At 37.3% G+C, this 21728-nt stretch overlaps 1 protein-coding gene across 1 annotated transcript in view; it reads right to left on the reverse strand.

The window, feature by feature from the left end:
- LOC111147554 (dynein axonemal heavy chain 8) overlaps positions 1-21728 on the reverse strand; it is a 333965-nt gene that overhangs the window by 208354 nt on the left and 103883 nt on the right. The window contains exons 26-31 of the mRNA XM_022503648.1: positions 15423-15619; positions 14732-14858; positions 12358-12593; positions 9463-9567; positions 3860-3973; positions 2468-2530 (exon numbers count right to left, since the gene is read on the reverse strand). Of these exons, the coding sequence (XP_022359356.1) occupies positions 2468-2530; positions 3860-3973; positions 9463-9567; positions 12358-12593; positions 14732-14858; positions 15423-15619 (842 nt within the window). The remainder of the gene's footprint in view (positions 1-2467; positions 2531-3859; positions 3974-9462; positions 9568-12357; positions 12594-14731; positions 14859-15422; positions 15620-21728) is intronic.

Genomic DNA, 21728 nt, shown 5'->3' on the forward strand with positions numbered 1-21728 from the left:
AGCCACCCAGGTGCCCTTGGGTCTGGCTTTTCCATTTAAATCACTCAAATCAAGGGAGATACTTGAAAGTTAGATACCATATGAGAAATTCCACTTGACTGAACCCTTCTGAGAAAAGCATGCATGGAACCAGCCTGAACCATCTAAGGAACATGCACATAAAGCATCGAGGACAAGATTACTGAATCTACTCTTCTTTTTATTTGCTTTGAGGTGAAAAAACCCAGTGGCAAAGTAATAGGAAGTTATCTCTGACATAGGTAAAAGGATATTAAGAAATACCCACCCAGCCTGTAGCAAAACTAAGTTAGCTACGGAAAGCCTTCATATGGCTTGATTTGCTGCAAAACGTGGTATTCCTAGTAAAGAAGAAAACACTGGATTTTGGACAACATCTCTGTATCTCCTGTTGGCTCAACCATGGAAGCTATCAGAGTACAAAGGCAGGCAGAAACTGGGGCCTGGTGAAGAAAAAAGTGACATCTAAAAGGGGGCACAGAACAGAGAAATAGGTGTCTTATTGTTACTTTAAAAAGGAAAGACACACAGCTTTTAAAATGTTGATTGGGAAGACTTAGTGAAGAGGAAGGGGTTAAGAGGAAAGGAGAGAAAAGGGTCAGGCTAAGAAGGAGCAAGGGAGAGTCCAGAGTCCCCAGGGACAGGAAGGGCAACACATCTCTCTGAAATTTACTGCACACACACACCCTAAGTCATCTCTGTAAATTGGGAGACAAGGTCATCTGTCCAAACTAATCTCAAAACTACTCTTCCCACACTCGTACTTCAGTAAATGACTCTACTTTCTTCTGTTTTCCCAAGCTGGAAATCTCCCCCTCTTCCCCTCAGCCCAGGCTCCAGGCCTATCATGTTGGTCTTGTTAATAAACTCATGATCCATCCAGCTTTCTTCATTGCAAGTGCATTTGGTTGGTCTCAATCTTTACAGTTTCTTACTTGCATGACTGAAGCTGCCATGAGTCTAACCATCCTCCTTCCAGAGCATTCTCCGCACTAATGCCAGAGAAATCTTTTCAACACACAGCTGTTTTAAAATCCAAATCTGTGCCTGTGTGGCTCAGTGAGTTAAAGCCTCTGCCTTCGGCTCAGGTCATGATCCCGGGGTCCTGGGATCGAGCCCCACATCGGGTTCTCTGCTCAGTGGGGAGCCTGCTTCCTCCTCTCTCTCTGCCTGCCTCTCTGCCTACTTGTGATCTGTCTGTCAAATAAATAAATAAATAATATCTTTAAAAAAAAAAATCCAAATCTCAACAGGCCATTCCTTGCTTAGAAGAGCCCCTCCAGCCCCCAGAATGGGCCAGGAGCTCCTTACCAGAGCCTACAAAGTCCTTTCAGTAGTGATTTCCACCCTCTCAGCTGTCCCATCCCTCCCTCATCCCTATCCTCTCTGCCCACTGTACCCCACATTTCATCCTTTATCTCCCTAAATCCCCCTGCTTAACTCCTCATTTCTGGGCCTTTGTAGGAGGTATAAATTCTGTCTAACTTGTTTTTCTTCCTTCTTCCCCTGGCTAACTCTAAATAGTCCTTCAAGATGCAGCTCAGATGGCTCCTCTTCCAGGAAGCCTTCTCTGGCTGCCCCACCTCCTATTTTGGTTGGTAGTTCCCTACATCTGTTTCCATAACACTAGTTCTCACACCTAGATCATATGGCTCACCACACAGTTTTGCACTTACTATCTATCTAGCTCTCTGTTCCCTACCAGATTTTAGCAGTGTAGAGGGAAGAACCTTGCCTTAATCACTTTTCTATTGACCAGGACGCACAGTAGGCATCTGATAAATATTTTTTAATGACTACAAATGCATGCGGGACAGAGAACATAAACAGAACATGAACATATAGTCTGGTCACTACAGAAAACAGGATAGAGAACAGACACAAATTATAGAATTGCCTGATCCTCTTAGGGGCTAGCTTACATAGGAATCCATGAATCTGAAAAACAATGACCCAAAGGGGTGTGTGATTTTTCTCTAGATGTGCTCAGCAATCTGAGCATAGGAAAAGAGGGTGAATCCGATGAGTATTATAGAGTCCAGGGTAAGGCAAATGAGCTGGGAAGTTTAAAGTCAAGGATACAAAAGGAATGGATACTGGGGGAACACAGGGAAACCATTTGTCAATATTTTAAATCTTATTCTGATACATTTTATTATTCTATGAATTTTTACCATTTGCATACAAATGAGATGCTTGGAACCAAAATAAGGTATACACGTAAGTTCAAAATCAAAGTCTTATTCTTTAAAAATACAGGGAGAGATTCTGTGGAGAACAACACAAAGGGATACAAGAAAAGGAATCAATCACATTATTTTGCAGATTAAAATCTGTATGCCCTTTAAACACTAAATTTTCCAGTGTAAGGTAGAACACATAAATTTTTCCCTAAAATTACTTTAAAGAATAACAACACATGGTTGACATATAAAAAATGAAGTTTCACCTGAAATATCTGTAGCCTGTTACTAGCTTCTTGGGGTGGAATATTTGGAACCATGGGTCCTTCCTGTAATGAATAATATAATCTCCATTTAAATTCTTAAACACATATATTTATCAATTTTTTGAGTTTATCCATTATTTCCTTTAAATAAATAAACATTATTTTTAATTGAAAGATCTAATTTTGTCCCATATATGAAGCTTTCATTTAATTTCTGTAACAGCTTTATTGAGATATAGCTCACATATTATACAATCTCTCATTTAAAATGGACAATTTAATGGCTTTTAGTATATTCACAGAGTTGTGTAACCATGACCACAATCAATTTTAGAACATTTGCATCACTCCAACTTCCATTCATTTTTAAAGGACCATGACATCTCTAATAAAAAATGTGCCAGAATTACATCTTGTAGGAAGCCTGCACCACTGGAGCTCTGTTTCATTTCACTTATGATTGTAAGTAATGATGCTGTGTTTGTGCATTAGAATAACTGATACAGAGTTCTGAAAACAGCCTCCTTCCACTGACTGTTCAGCCCAATATGGAAATAGAGGAGCACGTAGGTTGAATACTTGGATGAAGCAAATGCAGTCTCTGGTGGCCATCATCCAGAACCCAGTTGCAAAAGGGACCCCAGATGGTCTGTACAATCCTGAATATATGAATATGCTAAATAATAGACCAGATTCGCAGGATAATGGAATGATAAGGCCATAAAATGTTGACAAATCCAACTAAAAGAGGTAAGTTTAGTACATGCAAAAAAAAATGTGTTATGTGATTATTATTAAGGGCTTAACATGGCTTATGAATCCAGACCCACTGCGACCATGAAAAGAAAGTAGCATATGTTAGGGAAATACATCTAACTTCTGAGTTTAACTTCAAAGGGGAGGATCACCATCAGTCATGTTACCAGGCTGAATAGTCTGCGGGATTGACCAGGTATGACATTGATTATTTATATTCAGTGACCCTTTTGGTTCTCTAAGAATTAGTGAAAAAAAGATCTGTTGCATAATACCCTGGTATTTAGGTTTTTATAATTTCTTATAGCCTTCCAGTTGTTGGAATAGATCATTTCATTTTCAACAATGAGCATTCTGGCCTGAGAAAGAAAGCATAAGACCAAACCTCTTGTTCCTTCCTTCCACAATCTCAAAAGTTGTTGCTCATTTTAACAGTTAAATCTTCTTTCTTCCTCTATAAAATAAGTTTAAAGATTCAGCTGTCCCCCCTTTTTTTCCTGATTGCTCCAAATATTAAATCTAACCTCTTATACACAATGTGCAAATCGCAGTGAATTTTTCAAGATTCATCACTGTCATCCCATATAAACATGCCACAGAACATTTTATCACACAGCATGCAAATACTTAGATTACCGTCTCGTATGATTCTGCGAAGTTCATTACATCCTCACGAAAAACTTCCACAGCCTCAAGAAGACTACTTTTAAACTCTGGCTGCACTTGAACTAGTTCATCTTGCACAGAAACCTAGAATAAAAAAGAATAACCAACATGAGATGGAGTCAAGTGAAAATGTATTTAAATGAAAACTCTAATTCTGTCCCAGCAAGTTCGTTATCCTACAGATGTCCAGTATGAACAAGGGTGTCTCTACAATGCTGCTTAAAAAAAAAAACAAACAACAACAACAAAAAAAACAAGAAACAAAAAAGCAAAGGGAAATAAACAACCCAAATGCACCAAAAGGAGACACAAAACATTCTAATTCATGACCCAAGAGGCAAAGCCATCTTCTATAACTGCAGTTAGGAAAAAGTTTTCTGGCTGACCCAGCTCTGGCCATCACTATGGCCAGGGAAACAGTTACTGCTATAGGCCCCAATCTGGGTCACATGCCGTCTCTGAGACCAGATGAAGGTCTGGGATTAGTAATCTCTAGTAGGTTCACATGGCTGGAAGAGTCACCTAAAAGAAAGTAATATTACTCTGGGTATTTAAAAAAAAATAGTGAATGCCTTCCATGACTGTCTTCCAAGCCTCTGCTTAAACCTTCAGTCATAATAGCTGGCACTTAATGAATAATTCTATCCACCAGGTTTTTCACCTATATTAACTCATTTAATCCTCAGGACAACCCTGTGTGGCAAATGCTGATACTATACCCATTTTACAGGTGAGAAAACTGAGGCACAGAGATACTAAGGAACTTCCCCAAAGTCTCAGCATCAGCATGAGGCAAGGTCAAGTTTCAAAACCTAGCTGTTTTGAAACCAGGGCCCCCGCTCTTAACTGTTCTCAACAATAGCATCTATCTAGGTTGGAACATAGGCTACTTTCAGATTAATGGTTATTATAGTAAAGGATGGGCCAATAGGTTTAACATTATAATCAAAGAGATAGAACAACCCAAATGGAGCACCTGAGTGGCTCAGGTCCCAATCCCAGGGTCCCGGGATCGAGCCTGCTTCTCCCTCTGCCTCGGTCTCTCTCCCTCTCTCTGTCTCTCATGAATAAATAAATAAAATCTTAAAAAAAAAAAAAAACCCACCTGAGTGAATCTTTTCCCACCAAACAATAACAGAAAGTTGGGTTTCACTAAATCTCAACAGAGGGTTCTTCATTTCCTTCCCAAGATGCACTTTTCTGACTAAACCAGCAATTGTTTTTTAAAATAAATGATTACTCAATATCGAGCATGAATGGAAATAAACATGAGCATGAAAAAAAATCTTATACTCACTACCTCAAGGGAGCCTCATAACCACGTATTTTAAAAATTCCTAATGTATTCCTAAATGAGCCCATGAAGAAATTGAGAAACAAAGGTTATTAACTTGCATAAAATCACCCAATTGGCAGAGCTGGGATCACAAGTCATGATCCCAGTTTCAGCTCAGAGTCCTTGCTAGTCTGCCTTGCTTCAATCTCAGTGACAAATCCTTCCATAAACAAAAAGTTTTAAGTCAACACTTAAGTAATATTCAATAAAAATTTTCACTATAATTAAAGAATCTGGATCTTCCCTTGGAGTTCATTTTTAATGTTTAACTGAATAAATATTTACTAACTTCAAAAATCCTTAGAGGGAAATTTATAGCTAAAAATTACTGCATGAAAAGAAGAAAAAATTTCAAATTAGGTAACCTAACCATCCACCTTAACAAACCAGGCAAAGAACACACTGAATCCAAAATAAGCAGAAGAATAGAACAAAAACTACAGCCCAGACAAATGATATAGAGTATAAGAAAATAGAGAAAATCAACAAATTAAAAATTTCTTCTTTGAAAAGATAAGCAGAATTGACAAGCCTTTACCTAGACTAACCAAGAATAAAAGAAAAAAGGATTCAAACTACTAAAATTAAGAATGAAATAGGAAATATCACCACCTACTTTACAGAAGTAGATGGAATTATAAGGATTCAATCAATAAAGAGAACAGGGATCCTATGGGGTAAGAGAAAATATTTGCAAATCATATATACGATATGGCTTTAATATCCAGAATATATAAAGAACAACTATAACTCAACAACAACAAAAGTGAAAACCACAAATAACTCTATTTTAAAATAGAAAAAAGACTTGAATACACTTTTTCCCAAGGAAAATATACAAATGTTTTTTTATAAGCATATAAAAAGATGCTTAACATCATGTAACATAAGGGAAATTCAAGTCAAAACCACAATAATGTGCCCCCCCCCTCCAATGAGGATGCCCACTATCAAGGAAACAGAAAATAACAAGTGTTGGCAAGGATATGGAGAACTTGAAACCTTTTTGCACTGTTGGTGGGAATGTAAAATGGTGCGGCTACTATGGAAAAGAGTATAGTGGATCTCAGAAAGTTAAAAATGATACTATATGATACAACAATTCTATTCCTGGGTACATATCCAAAAGAACTAAAAGTGGGATCTCAAAGAGATATCTGCACTTTACAATAGCCAATATCTGCATTCTTCACAATAGCCAAAAGATGGAAGAGACACAAGTGTCCACTGATAGACGAATGAATAAACAAAATGTGGCTTATACGTGTAATGGAATATTAGTCAGTCTTGAAAAGGAAAAAAAAATCTGTCACCTGGTACAGCATGGATGAAACTTGAGGACATTATGCTAACTCAAATAAGCCAGTCACAAGAAGACGAATATTGTATGATTCTACTTATATGAGGTACCAAAAATAGTCAAATTTATAGAGGCAGAAGCAGAATGGCAATGCCAGAGACTGGGGAAAGAGAGAAATAGGGAGTTATTTCATGGATATAGAGTTTCAATTTTGCAAGATTAAACATTTCTGGAGATTGGTTGCAAAACAATGTGAATAACACTACTGAACTGTACACTTAAAAATAGTTAAGATGAGAGGTGCCTGAATGGTGCTGTCAGTTAAGCATCTGATTCCTAATTTCACTTCAAGTTGTGATCTCTGGGTCCTGAGATGGAGCCCTGCACCTGGCTCCATGCTCTTAAGCTCTGCTTAAGTCTCTCTCTCCCTCTCCTTCTTTCCCTTCTCCTGCTCACCTGTGCACACACTCTCTTTCTAAAAAAAAAAATAAATCTTTTTAAAAATAGTTAAAATGACAAATGCTATGTGTGTTTTACCATAATTAAAAAAAAAAACCCACAAAGTTACAATAATCAAGCCAGTAAGTTCCTGGCATAGGGATAGACATATGAATCAACAGAATAGAACTGAGAGGCCAAAAATAACTCCCTACATTTATGGTCAACTGATTTTCGAAAGGGAGCCAAACAGTTTGTTGGTGAATGAATGGTTTTTTTCCACAAATGGTGCTGAGACAACTGGATATCCACATGCCTTTTTTGGATGAAGTTGGACCCCTAAATCACACCATACAAAAATTAACTCAAAATGTATTAGAAATCTAAATGTAAGAGCTAAAATTATAAAACTGACATAAGAAAACATAGTAGTAAATCTTTATGACCCTGGATTAGGCAACTATGTTCTAGATATGATACTAAGTCACAAGTGACAAAAGAAAAAAAAAAGGTAAACTGGACTTCATCAAAATTTTAAAAATTTGCATTTCAAATTCAGAAGCAGAAAGCAGAATGGTGGTTACGAGGGACGGGGGGGGGGAGGGAGAATGTAGAGTTACAGTTTAATAGACATGAAATACCAGATTTGTAAGATGAAAGGACATATAGTAGTAATGTCTACACAACAATGTTAATGTCTTTGGTAACACTGAACTGTATACTTAAAAAATGATTAAGATGGTAAATTTTATATTTATTTTAAAACAGTAAAAATATTAAAAAGAAAAGAAAAACACCATCAAGAAACTAAAAAGATGTCTTCTTTATCCCTTCATCAGTTGATGGACACTTGAGCTGTTTCCATAATTTCGCTGTTGTAGATCATGCAGCTATAAACATCACGGAGCATGTATCCCTTTGAATCAGTATTTTTGTGTTCTTTGGATAAATACCTAGTAGTGCCATTGCTGGATCATAGGACAATTTCTATTTTCAACTTTTTGAGAAACCTCTATATGCCTTCCACAGTGGCTGCACCAGTTTCCATTCCTGCCAACAGTGCAAGACCGTTCTCCTTTCTCCACATCCTCACCAATACTTATTGTTTCTTGTGTTGTTGATTTTATCAATTCTGACAGGTGTGAGGTGATATCTTATGGTAGTTTTGATTTGCATTTCCCTGAAGATTAGTGATGTTGAGCATTTTGTCATGCGTCTATTGGTTATCTGTATGTCTTCTTTGGACAAATGTCTATTCATGACTTCTTACCATTTTTTAATGGAATAATTCATTTTGGGATGCTGAGTTTTATAAGATCTTTATACACTTTGGATGCTAATCCTTCATCAGATATGCATCGGCAAATACCTTCTCCCATTCCAAAGGTTGCCTTTTAGTTTTGTTGATTGTTTCCTTTGTTGTAAAGCTTTTTATTTTGATGTGGTATATATATACACCATAGAATATTACTCAACCGTAAAAAAGAATGAAGTCTTGCCATCTGCAACATGGATGTATTATGCTAAGCGAAGTAAGTCAATCAGAGCAAGACAAATACCATAGGATTCAGATGTGGAATTTAAGAAGCAAAACAAATGAACAAAGGGAAAAATGAGAGTGAGGCAAACCAAGAAACAGACTCTTAATGAGAGAGAACAAACTGATGGCTACCAGAGCAGAGGTGGGTGAGGGATGGGTTAAATAGGTGATGGGGATTAAGGAGTACACCTGTTGTGATGATCACCAGGTGTCGTAGGGAGGAGTTAGCTCACCGTATTATGTACCTGAAACTAATATTATACCATTAAATGGAATTCAAATAAAAACTTGAAAAAAATTGAAAAGACAATCCACAGAATGAGAGAAGATATTTACAAATTCTTTCATATGGGATATCCCAATATTCAAAATACATAATGAACTCATACAACTCAAAAATAAAAAAACAACCCATTTTTTAAAAAACAAAGGATTTAAATTCACATTTCTCCAAACAAGACGGATGAATGGCCAATAAGAACATGAAAAGATGTTCAACATCATTAGCCATTAGGAGAATGAAGCAGTGGTACAGAGGACAACATGGATAAATGTTACAACTTTATGCTAAATGAAAGAAGCCAGTCACAAAAGGCTACATATTGTATGAGTCCATCTATATTATGTGTCCAGAAAAGGCAGATCCATAGAGATGGAAAAGTAGATTCATGGCTGCCAGTAACTAGGGAAAGAGGGAGAAGATGGAGTGGCTGCTAATGGGTATGGGGTTTTTCTCGGGAAGATGAAAGTGTTCTAAAATTAGATAATTACAGTGGTTGTGCAACTCCATGAATATATGAGAAATCACTGAACTGTATACTTTGAAATGGTAAATTTTATGGTATGTAAATTATACCTCAATAAAGCTATTAAAACAATAATATTAAAGCTTTAAAATGTATAAAACTTTTTTCTAGAGATGGTGACTTATAAAAAATAAGAATTAAGTTTGTACTTACAGCTTTGCTCTGCAATTTGTTGAAAGAATACCTCAAGGTATCAACTGCTTCTGATTCTTCTTTGGTAACTTCAACTTCAAATCTATTTAAAATAGCATAGGCTTCCTGGAAAGTGAGAGAGTTCAGAAACATCACAAGAAAAGCAAATGCCAAATGATTTAGATGCCTTCTAGAAATACATTCCTATTCTTCCTATTCTTAGAAGAAGAGAGTATATTCTAGAATAGTGGCTCCCAAAATTAAACACACATATAAAGCACCTCTAGATTCTCCCTGATACCTGATATTGAATAGATCTTGGGTCCTGAAATCTACATTTAATAAGCACCTAGGTGATTCTGATGGAGATGCAGGCAGATCACACTGAAATACTATCTTAGTCGGGGCACCTGGGTGGCTCAGTTGGTTGAGCATCTGATCCTTGGTCTCAGCTCAGGTCTTGATCTCACAGTCATGAGTTTATGCCCCACACTGGGCTCCACACTGGGCTGGAGCTTAAACTTAAAAAAAGAAAAGAAAAGAAAGAAATACTAGCCTAGAAAATATCTCTAGGATCATTTTCTCCTCTCTCCTCTTTGATCTTGTCCAACACCATGCAAAATATCTTCTCATTACTCTATTAAAATATGCACTGGCTATATAAAGAACAGAATGAAACAATGATGTGGAGATACTCTGAAGAAAAGAAACTTGAATGGTCAAAGGGATGGACTGGCAACTGGATTTACTAAAAGAATTCATGCTGAAGAATAAGGTTTCTGGGGCACCTGGGTGACTCAGTGGGTTAAGCATTCAACTCTTGATTTTGGCTCATGTCATGATTACAAGGTCATGAGATTGAGCCCCGCATCAGGCTCCACACTGGGCATGGAGCTTGCTTAAGATCCTCTCCCTTCCCCACCCCTCTGTCCCTCCTCCACCATTCACACAAGCGCACTCATTCTCTTAAAAAAAAAAAAAAAAGAGTAATAAAATAAATTAAGGGTCTGATTTTTATTAACACCTTGAGCCAGGAATTTAAATATTAGTCATAATTAACTTGTAATTAACTTACAAGTTAATTAACTTGACAAAATAATGGTCCTCTCCAATGTTGTCCACATCCTAATCTCCAGAGCCTGTGAATATGTTACTTTACATAGCAAAAGGGACTTTGCAGATATGATTATGTTTAAAAAAAAAAAAACTTGAGATGGGGAGATTATCCTGGACAAACTGGGTAGACCCAGTGTAATCACAAAGGTCCATATGAGGGAAAGAGGGAGGCAGGAGAGTAAAGCCAAAGAAGATGTAAAAACTGAAGCAAGGGCAGGAGTGATGTCACTGCTGGAAGGAGCTGTGAGCCAAGGAATGCAGGTGGCTTGTAGAAGCTAGAAGAGAAGCTAAAAAGCAAGGAATGGACTCTCTCTTAGAGCCTCCAGAAAGAATACAGCCCTTCTGACATCTTGATTCTAACTCCATTTTCAGACTTAAAACGATCTGTAGAACTGTGAAGTAATACCTTTATTTTGTTTTAAGACATTAAGTTTATGGTAATTTGTTATAGCCAGAGTAGGAAACTAATATAGTACTCCACCCTAAAAACATCTCTGGTTAATGTTAGTTCCAACAGACTACTATTGAGCCTAAGTGGACTCTTCCCACCATGCTGCCCTCAGCATGCCATTGGTCATGAGTGAGACTTAAAAGCAGTTTCTAAAGAAAGTCATCACTAGCCATCAGGGAGATTCAAATTAAAACCACATTGAGATATCACCTTACACCAGTTAGAATGGCCAAAATTAGCAAGACAGGCAACAACATGTGTTGGAGGGAATGTGGAGAAAGGGGAACCCTCTTACACTGTTGGTGGGAATGCAAGTTGGTGCAGCCTCTTTGGAGAACAGTGTGGAGATTCCTCAAGAAATTAAAAATAGAACTTCCCTATGACCCTGCAATTGCACTACTGGGTATTTACCCCAAAGATACAGATGTAGTGAAAAGAAGGGCCATCTGTACCCCAATGTTTATAGCAGCAATGGCCACGGTTGCCAAACTGTGGAAAGAACCAAGATGCCCTTCAACGGACGAATGGATAAGGAAGATGTGGTCCATATACACTATGGAGTATTATGCCTCCATCAGAAAGGATAAATACCCAACTTTTGTAGCAACATGGACGGGACTGGAAGAGATTATGCTGAGTGAAATAAGTCAAGCAGAGAGAGTCAATTATCAAATGGTTTCACTTATTTGTGGAGCATAACAAATAGCATGGAGGACATGGGGAGTTAGGAGAAGGGAGTTGGGGGAAATTGGAAGGGGAGGTGAACAATGAGAGACTATGGACTCTGAAAAACAATCTGGTTTTCTTCAAAAGGGTTTGAAGAGGTGGGGGGGTGGGAGGTTGGGGGAACCAGGTGGTGGATATTAGAGAGGGCAGGGATTGCATGGAGCACTGGGGGTGGTACAAAAACAATGAATACTGTTATGCTGAAAATAAATTTAAAAAAATGATTAAAAAAAAAAAAGAAAGTCAAAGATATTTGGGGAACTTGCCTAGAATGTTGGGATTGACATGGAAGAACACAAGCATTCATTTTTGTAAAATGTTGGTGCTAGCCTAAAAAACTGAACACTGTCTAGACCAGTTCAGTGTTATCAATATTTTAATATTTTATTAGTATATTTATATTATATATTAATATATTAATTAATATTTTAATTAATATTTTCCTTTGTATACTGCTCACTGTTGGTAATTGTCAAAACCCCTCCAAAGACACCAAATCAGAAAGGAGAAACTGGCAGACTGTGCCATAAAATAGATGAAGAAAGGATGTTAACAGAATCAATTTTTTAGTGTTGTCTCTTTAAAAAAAATTTTCAAGAAAGAAAAATGTGATCGTTTCTTACTTCAATTGGTCCCAAAGTCATGTCCATTTGAATTTCATTATCACGGATAGATGATAAGGCTTCCATTGCAAACCTGACATCATCTAAATCACGAATAGGTCTAGATAACTTTTTCAAGTATTCATTGATAAATGCTATCATGTCTGACATTTTCTTTTTGTATTCTTCATTCAAGTAGCGACAGAGTAACATCTTCCATGCCTTAGCCTCAATTGATAAGGCCAATTTCATTGGCTCTGGGGAAGAGGAAGAATGATCAGAATGGAATACAACTGACATTCTGAAACTATTTCCTTCTTGTTTAATCTGAGCATCTCTAACTGCACTGTCCTACTTGATGATCCCAGCTCCAACTAGTCAACTCTATCTTATCAATCCTTACACATTCCTCTTTTCTTCTCTTAGTATCCCTTGACCCCCCAGCCCTGCTGCACTTAAAACATGACTGCTGCCCACCAACTTCCAACAGTCAGACTAGGGAGCTGAGGTAACATACAGCCAGCTTGTTGGTTGCGACTGAGAGATCCTCTTGTAAGGTCTGCACCTCATGGGACTGCCTTCTCCTTTTCTTCAGTCCCCAAGCATTCAGCCCATCTCCCCCCTTCTTTAGAACTGTTGCTGCCTATTTCATTTCTGAGCTCTCTCTCTCTAAAATTGAGCCCCCAGCCAACTCTCACACTGTGCTGGACTTGATTTTTGTATGAGGAATCACAGTGCTAACCACTATGAGAAAACAAATAGGAAATTTAAATAATAGTAATAATAACAGGTAAACTATTTTTTCAAAAGTCTATACTTACTGGAATTATTGCCCCTGAAGCATAGCTTCTGATTTCTAACTAAATATTCCCTTCAAGTATTTGTGATTCTTCCCCAAATTAAATCCCTTCTTTATAGATATAGTAACAGCATTTAAGGGGCTAACTCAGTCAGTTGAGCTGCCGACTCTTGATTTCAGCTCAGGTCATGATCTCAGGGTGGTGGGATCAAGCCGGGCGTCTGGCTCCTTGCACAGTGGAGAGTCTGCTTGAGATTCTCTCTGTCCCTCTCTCTCTGCCCCCCACCCCTGCCTCCCATGCTCTCTCTCTCTCAAATAAACAAATAAACCTTTAAAAAAACAATAACAATATTTCATATTTATTGAACATCAACTATTTGCCAAGTAGTATGCTAAGTGTCCCATATAAAGCAGTTTATGTGGTGAGCTCTGTCATTACCACCAACAGAAGGAATGGGGTTTAAGAGGTCGGGTAACCTTAATAGTCAAATTTGAGAGCCACAGTTACCCTTATTCCTTAAGGATAGATCTGAAAATCTACTTAAGGTGAATAGTTGATGTAAAATAGGTCATTCAAATATCTTCTGAGAGTGAAATCTCACAAACTTTTGACAAGACTGTACCACTGTAACCATGGCAATAAAAAGCCACCATAACTCAATTTTTTTTTTAAAGATTTATTTATTTATTTATTTGACAGAGAGATCACAAGCAGGCAGAGAGGCAGGCAGAGAGAGAGGAGGAAGCAGGCTCCCTCCTGAGCAGAACGCCCGATGCGGGGCTCAATCCCAGGACTCTGAGATCATGACCTGAGCCAAAGGCAGTGGCTTAACCTACTGAGCCACCCAGGCACCCCCATAACTCAGTTTTAAACCCAATCTATAGACCGGCTGACCTCAGGTCACATACTTCTGCCACCCAATCAGCATCAGTCCCTCCCTTCTGAATGTCAACCAATCGAAAAGAGCATATGGATAAGCCCGCCTCTGTGTGCCAACCAATCAACAACAATCTCACCTGAGTAAACATCTTTCCACAGATGGTATTAACCTATTTACACCCACAGTCCTGAAACCCCATGCTGCCCAGACACCCCATATAAGTATACTCTCCTGGGAACACCTGGGCCTGACCAGCATCACTCTCCCTTACTCTTGTAATCAGTAAAATCAGATTGGGCTTTTTATTTCAGATATTAAGTGGCTGTCTTATCATCCTTTGATACTCTAATCCCAAGTGGATTAACATCTCAGGAAACCTAAATTGTTTCATTCCTATCTCATGTATACAATTCCTTCCTCATAGTAACCTGAAAAAGAGTTTCACCTGTCGCTTCATTGTTTGACAATTAAGGAATTGCATTTTACTCAGTATAAGCCACGCTGATATAATATTATATGCAAAGAATATATAATAATATATGTATATGACACACATTGTATATATACACATATATAACATATATATGAACAATATTAGTGGTCCAGAAATATTTGATATTCATAAAATTGTACCAAAGTAGCTTCATAACTGTTTTCTAAATAAAGCAACATTTCATGTGAAAATACAGATACTATATATAACATTTTTAAATACCTGTATGCATTTCAAGGGCTCCCACAACAATAACAGGCTTCAACTCATCGATCTCCTGTTCAAAAGTAGCAAAGTGTAGAATCTCTGATCTGATTTCAGTCAGAGAGGGATTGTTAGCCAGAAATTCCTGTAGTAAGGAAACAGTGTTTTCTTTAGCTTTTTGATAGTATAAATCTCACATTGCATTTTTTTGTTTTGTTTTATTTTGTTTGCTTATATACTTCTCCACTCATATGTGAGGCTAGTAGCTCAGTAAAGAGAGGGATGAGCCAGTAATACCAGAAGATGAGGTTATGTGAGGGAATGTCATAGTCTACCATGAATAACAATAACAATAATAATAATAATGTTATTCATGTGTCCTTGGGTCTCTAACCAAAAAGACACTGTATCTATGTAAGTGTGACACGCTATCAAATACCCAGCCTCTGAATGTGTCTGGAACGTAATCGGTACTCAACTGTTTACGCAAATTAAACGAAATCTGCCTGAGCCTCATTCCTTTCAGTTGTCTCCGAGTGTCATTGGGAGAACTGCAGAAAATCAAGTATGTTAGGAGCTGGGCATTCACAGGTTCCTGACCTCTGCTCAGGAGTTCCTGTCATGGTCACTGACACTTTCCTGGTCCTCTGCCACCGGTTAGATATAAACAATCCAAACCCAGAATGTATCACAAGTAGCAGAAACAGACCTTCACTTTCACATCTCGATCCTCGGTCCAAAGCGTCTTATACTTTTGAAAGTCCTGTAAAGCTTCATGAGCCACCTTTCGCAGAGAATTCACAGAGGAAGAAAGGAGGAGAACCAACTTGGAAATATCCTTGTGCTCTGCTACCCCGGGATAAAAATTCTTCAGCTTCCTTGCAGGAATAATTTCTTCAAAAGATCCTGAAAACAGATGTCAGATGTTTTTCTACGTAGATAACTTCTATATTCAACTTTAAATATTATCAATGTTAATATTTATAAACTTTTTTCTAGCTGTCATTTTTAAAAGACTCTCCCTCCAAGTAATTAGAACTATTCTCTTGTGCCTTCACTTACTCTTATTAAACCACTGTGTCAGATTCTGAGGTCTAGATTTCTTTAATGTGGGGAAACTCTTTTCAGAGAAAGACACTGATGAACCCCCCCCCCAAATAAGTCCTCCAAGGAAAGATCAAAAGCGCTGACATTGCTGCCCCACAGAAAAGCATGGTGGTTTAAAGAGAGGCACCGTATTTATTATCTAAATAACTTTAGGCCAGCTTTTTAATCTTCATGGAAATACTTGTGAGGATTAAATGAGACAACATATGTTCATCTTAGCTCAACATCTGGTATATCTAGATCATGCAATCACTAGTAACCATGACTATAAACATCTCTTGGCAAAATCTGATCATGTCACTGCTTTGCTCAAAATTCTCAAGTATTCCCCATCCAACAGACTATACAGATATGTTTGGACCAAACAGTGCCTTGCTTTTTCAAAACAGTTGTGAACAATTAAAAAGCATGATCTTTCATGCAAAATGCCAGATCTCTAACTTCTCTTTTAAAAAGGTTTAATCTGGGATGCCTGGGTGGCTCAGTCAGTTAAGCATCTGCCTTTGGCTCAGGTCATGATCCCAGGGTCCTGGGATTGAGCCCCACGTCAGGCTTCCTGCTCAGTGGGGAGCCTGCTACTCCCCCTGCTTATTATTGTGCTTTCTCTCTCTCCAGTTAATTAGTAAAAACTTTTAAATTTTTTTAAATAAAAACATTTGATCTAGGGCATCTTGTTGGATCAATTTGTTGCGTGTCCAACTCTTGATTTCAGCTCAGGTCATGATCTCAGGGTTGTGAGATCAAGCCCCAAGTCAAGCCCTACCCTGGGCTCCATGCTGGGCATGAAGTCTGCTTAAGATTCTGTCTCTATCGCTCCTCTCTTTTTTTCTCTCTCTCACATAATTTTTAAAAAAGAAATAAAAATAAAAATGAAAAGCTTTAATCTGGTAGCCCAGGACCCATGTTCCTGCATGGCAACAATTAGCTGAAGCCGAGAAGCATCTCTTAAAAGAGGATTCCTGTTGAATTTGCCACAGTCTTTTCCTAAGACCAGGTCACTCAATTGCTCTTTTGTCTTAATTTTAATCAAAATCAAAGCAAAAGAAACTACAAGGTATTGGCTTAATTAGCTAAGTAACTAATGTTGCAAGTACTGGCAGTTCTATCCCTTTTACTGCACAGAAGCATTCCACGGTGTAGCTCTACCTCATTTTGTTTGTCCATTGGCTGGCTTTTGGACATCTGGTTTGCTAGCAATTTGAAGCTATTAGGAATAATGCGGCGGTGAACATTCATACCTTCACATGGACCAATGATTTCATTTCTCTTGGGTAAATTCCTGGGGGTGGAATTCCTGAGCCAAATGGCAAAGTTATGTTCAGCTTTTTAAGGAAGCAGCAAACCAGTTCCAAAGTGGCTGTACCTTTCTATACATTCCCTTCAGTAATGCATCAGAGTTCCAAGTTCTTTGTCAACAGTTATTATTGTAGATTTTTAAAAATTTTTATCTATTCCAGTAGGTGTGCAGTGGTATATCATCATAGTTTTAACCTGCATTTCCCTAATAACTATTGATGCTGAGTATCTTTTCATGTGTTTTTTAGACATTCATGTATCCTCTTTGTTGAACTCACCTTTTGCCCATTTGGGGAAGGTGATGGTCTTCTTACTACTCAGTTTGAGTTCTTTATATATATTCTGAATACAAGTACTTTATTTATTTTTTTTAAAGATTTTTTATTTATTCATTTGACAGACAGAGATCACAAGTAGGCAGAGAGGCAGGCAGAGAGAGAGGAGGAAGCAGGTTCCCTGCCGAGCAGAGAACCCGATGCGGGGCTCGATCCCAGGACCCCGGGATCACGACCTGAGCCGAAGGCAGAGGCTTTAACCCACTGAGCCACCCAGGTGCCCCTGAATACAAGTACTTTATATCAGATGTATGAATTGCAAATATTTTCTCCAAATGTGTGGCTTCCCCTTTTAATTTTTTAAATGGTGTCTTTTGAAGAGCAAAAGTTTTTAAATTGGTTGAAGTCCAATTGGTCTATTTTCTTTGTTATGGATCACATTTTTACTGTCATATCTGAGAAATTTTTATCTAAACCCAAATCACTAACTTCTTATATGATTTCTTCTTAAATTTTTATAGTTTCAGTTCTTCTTTTCTTTAAAAAAAATTTTTATTATGCTGTGTTAGTCACCATACAGTACATGATTAGTGTTTGATGTAGTGTTCCATGATTTATTGTCTAATAACACCCAGTGCACCATGCAATACGTGCTCTTCTTAATACCCATCACCAGACTAACTCTCTCCTCTAAAAGCTTCAGTTTGTTATAGTTGACTTTGAGTTAATTTCTTTGAATATTGTGAGGTAAGATACCAGCTCCATTTTTTTTTTTTTGCATATGTATGTCTAATTGCTCCAGCACCGTGTGTTGAAGAGGCAGTCCATTACCCCATTTTTTTGACTTGGTATCCTTTCAGAAAGTCAGTTGACTCTAAAGTTTATATCTGGGTTGCCTATCTGTCCCACTGATCTAAATGTCTCTCCTTAGGCCAACACTGTACTGTTTTGATTACTGTAACTTTATGTTTTGAAATCAACTCATACAAGTACTCTAGCTTTACTATCTTTTTTCGAAATTATATTGGCTATTATAGTTTCTTTGGATTTTCCTATTCCTTATTCAAGTTTTAGGATCAACTCAATTTCTGCAAAACCACTTTCTAGGATTTTGATGGAGTTTCCACTAAATCTATAGATTAATTTGGGAGAATTGCCATTTTAGCAGTACTGAGTCTTCCAATCCATGAACATGGTGTACCTTTCAGCAATGTTTTGTAGTTTCCAGTGTAGAGGACTTAACATTTCTGTTAAACTTATTCTTTGTGACATTATTTTAATGAAATTGTTTTTTTAAATTTCATTTTCAGATTGTTCATTCCTAGTATTTAGAAATATAATCGGGCTTTTATATCAACTTTATATCCTGCATACTTGTTGAACTCATTTATTAGTTCTAATAGTTTTGCATGTGTATGTATTCCTGAGGATGTTCTTGCATCAACATTACATGATAATGTTATCTGTTAATAAAGCCAGTTTTGTCTCTTCCTTTCCAGTCTGTATATCTTTAATTTCTTATTAAAGCCACTACATCAGGGGCGCCTGGTGGCTCAGTTGGTTAAGCAACTGCCTTCGGTTCAGGTCATGGTCCTGGAGTCCTGGGATTGAGTCCCCAGTCAGGCTCCCAGCTCCACTAGGAGACTCCTTCTCCCTTTGACTTTCTCCCCTCTCATGCTCTCTCTTACTGTCTCTCTGTCAAATAAATAAATAAAAATCTTTAAAGCCACTAGATCAAATGTCCAGTATAATGTATCGATGTGGTGAAAGCTGGCATTCTTAACTTGTTTCTGATCTTAATGGGAAAATAATTTATTCTTTCACCATTAAGTAGGATGTTGACTGTAGGTTTTTCATAGTTGTCCTTTATCAGGTTGAAGAAGTTTAATTCTGTCCCCAGATTGTTGAATATGTTTATCATGAAAGAGAGCTGGATTTTACCAAATCCTTTCTGTGTCTACTGAGGTGATCATGTGATTTTGTCCTTTATTCTGTTATCAGGGTGTATTTTGTCATGTCAAACCAGCCTTCTGGGATAATTCTCTTTTGGTCATAATAGATGCTCCTTTTTATGTGTTTCTGGATTCAATTTGCTGATATTTTATTAAGGATCTCAGCACGGTCATTCAAATTTAAAGATCCTTTAAAGAATGTTTTTAAATATAAGGAAGTCAAACTTAGGGGTGCCTGGATGGCTCAGTCATTAAGCATCTGCCTTCAGTTCAGGTCCTGATCCCAGGGTCCTGGGATCCAGCCCCACATCAGGCTCCCTGCTCAGCGGGAAGCTTGCTTCTCCCTCTCCCACTCTCCCTGCTTATGTTTCCTCTCTCGCTGTGTCTCTCTCTGTCAAATAATAAATAAAAGCTTGGGAAAAAAAAAAAGAAGTCAAACTTAAACATATATTCTTCTATGGTTTGACTTTCATGTGTCTTAAGAATTTTTCCCTACTCTAATGTCATAAATATATTTGTTATATTTGACTCAAAAGAGTGTTGTAGAATATATATATTTATTTAACAGTGCTATAAAATATAGAATAATGGGTTAGAAATTTAAGATGCTTTTAAAATCTAATTTAAGGGGTGCTTGGGTGGCTCAGTTAGTTAAGTGTCTTCTTACAGCTAAGGTCATGATCCCAATATCCTGGGATCAAGCCCTGAGTCCGGTTCCCTGCTCATCAAGAAGTCTGTTTCTCCCTCTCCCTCTGCCTCTCCTCCTGCTTGTGCTCTCTCTCAAATGAATAAATAAATAAAAGTATATCTTAAATAAATAAATAAATAAATAGCACATTCTTTCTCCTTTGATTAGTAAGTCTACCTGTGTCATATATCTAATTTTCATACAAGGTATTGCTGTACCTGTGTCCTGATCCACTGGTCTATCTATTCTTGGACCACTCAAAATTTAGAAGCATTTATTTTGTTGTTTTAATTAGTCCGTCTTAATAGACAGACTAGATTGTTTTAATTAGTCTGTCGTAATAACACTCCTTCCTATGTGTCAGGATAGGACCCCTTACCTTGTTTTCCTTCAATATTTTGAGATATTTTGGGCTCTTTACCCTTCCATATAATTTTACAGAAAAAAATGAAAATTAATTTAACAAATTGTATAAAAAATTCTGTTGTGATTTCATTGGAATTGTATCGAGTTATATTGAGTTTGTAAATTAACTAACAAATGAAGTTCTTCATGTTGTGGATTTATTCCTATTTTTCATTATACCATTCGATAATAATTATTTTCTCCAAAAATGCTATGCAAATATTTTTTACATTTATTTATTAACTACCTTATGGTTTTGTGGCTATTGAAAAACCCATTTTTCTATTATATTTTTCCCAGCTTTATTGAGATATAACTGACATATAATTCTATTACATTCTAATTGAATTATTGACCATTATAGAAATACTTTTGTATGTTGGCCTTTTATACAATAACATTATTGAACTTATTAGCTCTCATAGACATCTCTAGATTCATGGGATTTCCTATGCATGATCTTTAAAGTAAGGACAACCTTAGTTTTCCTTTGCAATTATCTCATTTTTTATTGCCTGATTTCTCCAATAAAATATTGAATAGAGGTGATGATAGCAGTCTTCTTTGTTTTATTCTTCAATTTAATGGGAAATAAATGCTACTAAATTTTTCCACAGATACCATTAGCAAAAAATCCTTCATATTCCTAGTGTGCTAAAAGAATGTGTATGGGTGACTGAAATATATCATATATACAGCAGCACATATAAAACAGTAGTTAAATAAGAATATGACATATAAGGGGCCCCTGGGTGGCTCAGTGGGCTAAGCCTCTGCCTTCGGCTCAGGTCATGATCCCAGGGTCCTGGGATTGAGCCCTGTATCGGGTTCTCTGCTCAGCGGGGAGCCTGCTTCCCCCTCTCTCTCTGCCTGCCTCTCTGCCTAGTTGTGATCTCTGTCTGTCAAATAAATAAACAAAATATTTTTTAAAAAAGAATATGACATATATAAAACATACTAAATTAGAAGGAAAATAATTTCAATGTACTCAGTACCCAGGTTAAGGGAAGAATGGTGGTAATATATCAGTAGTCCCCTTTAGGTCCTCTTCAATCATATATTCATCCCTTACTCTCAGAGGTAAGCAGGATCCTGAATTTTCACTGAGGATAAACCAACATGCTTATCTATAAATAATATATTGTTTAATTTTTTTTAAATGAACACTAAGCACAAACTTAGTTGTAAAGTAAAGAACATTAATCACCCATATTAGAAGGTTCTCAGAAAAAAAGAAGCTAAACATCTGTGTCCAGTCTGGCTTCAGCTTTCCTCCAAATTTACAAAAGCCC

The sequence above is a fragment of the Enhydra lutris genome, unplaced genomic scaffold, assembly GCF_002288905.1.
Source record: "Enhydra lutris kenyoni isolate GAN:26980312 unplaced genomic scaffold, ASM228890v2 scaffoldscaffold17, whole genome shotgun sequence".
Taxonomy (NCBI): Eukaryota; Metazoa; Chordata; class Mammalia; order Carnivora; family Mustelidae; genus Enhydra; species Enhydra lutris.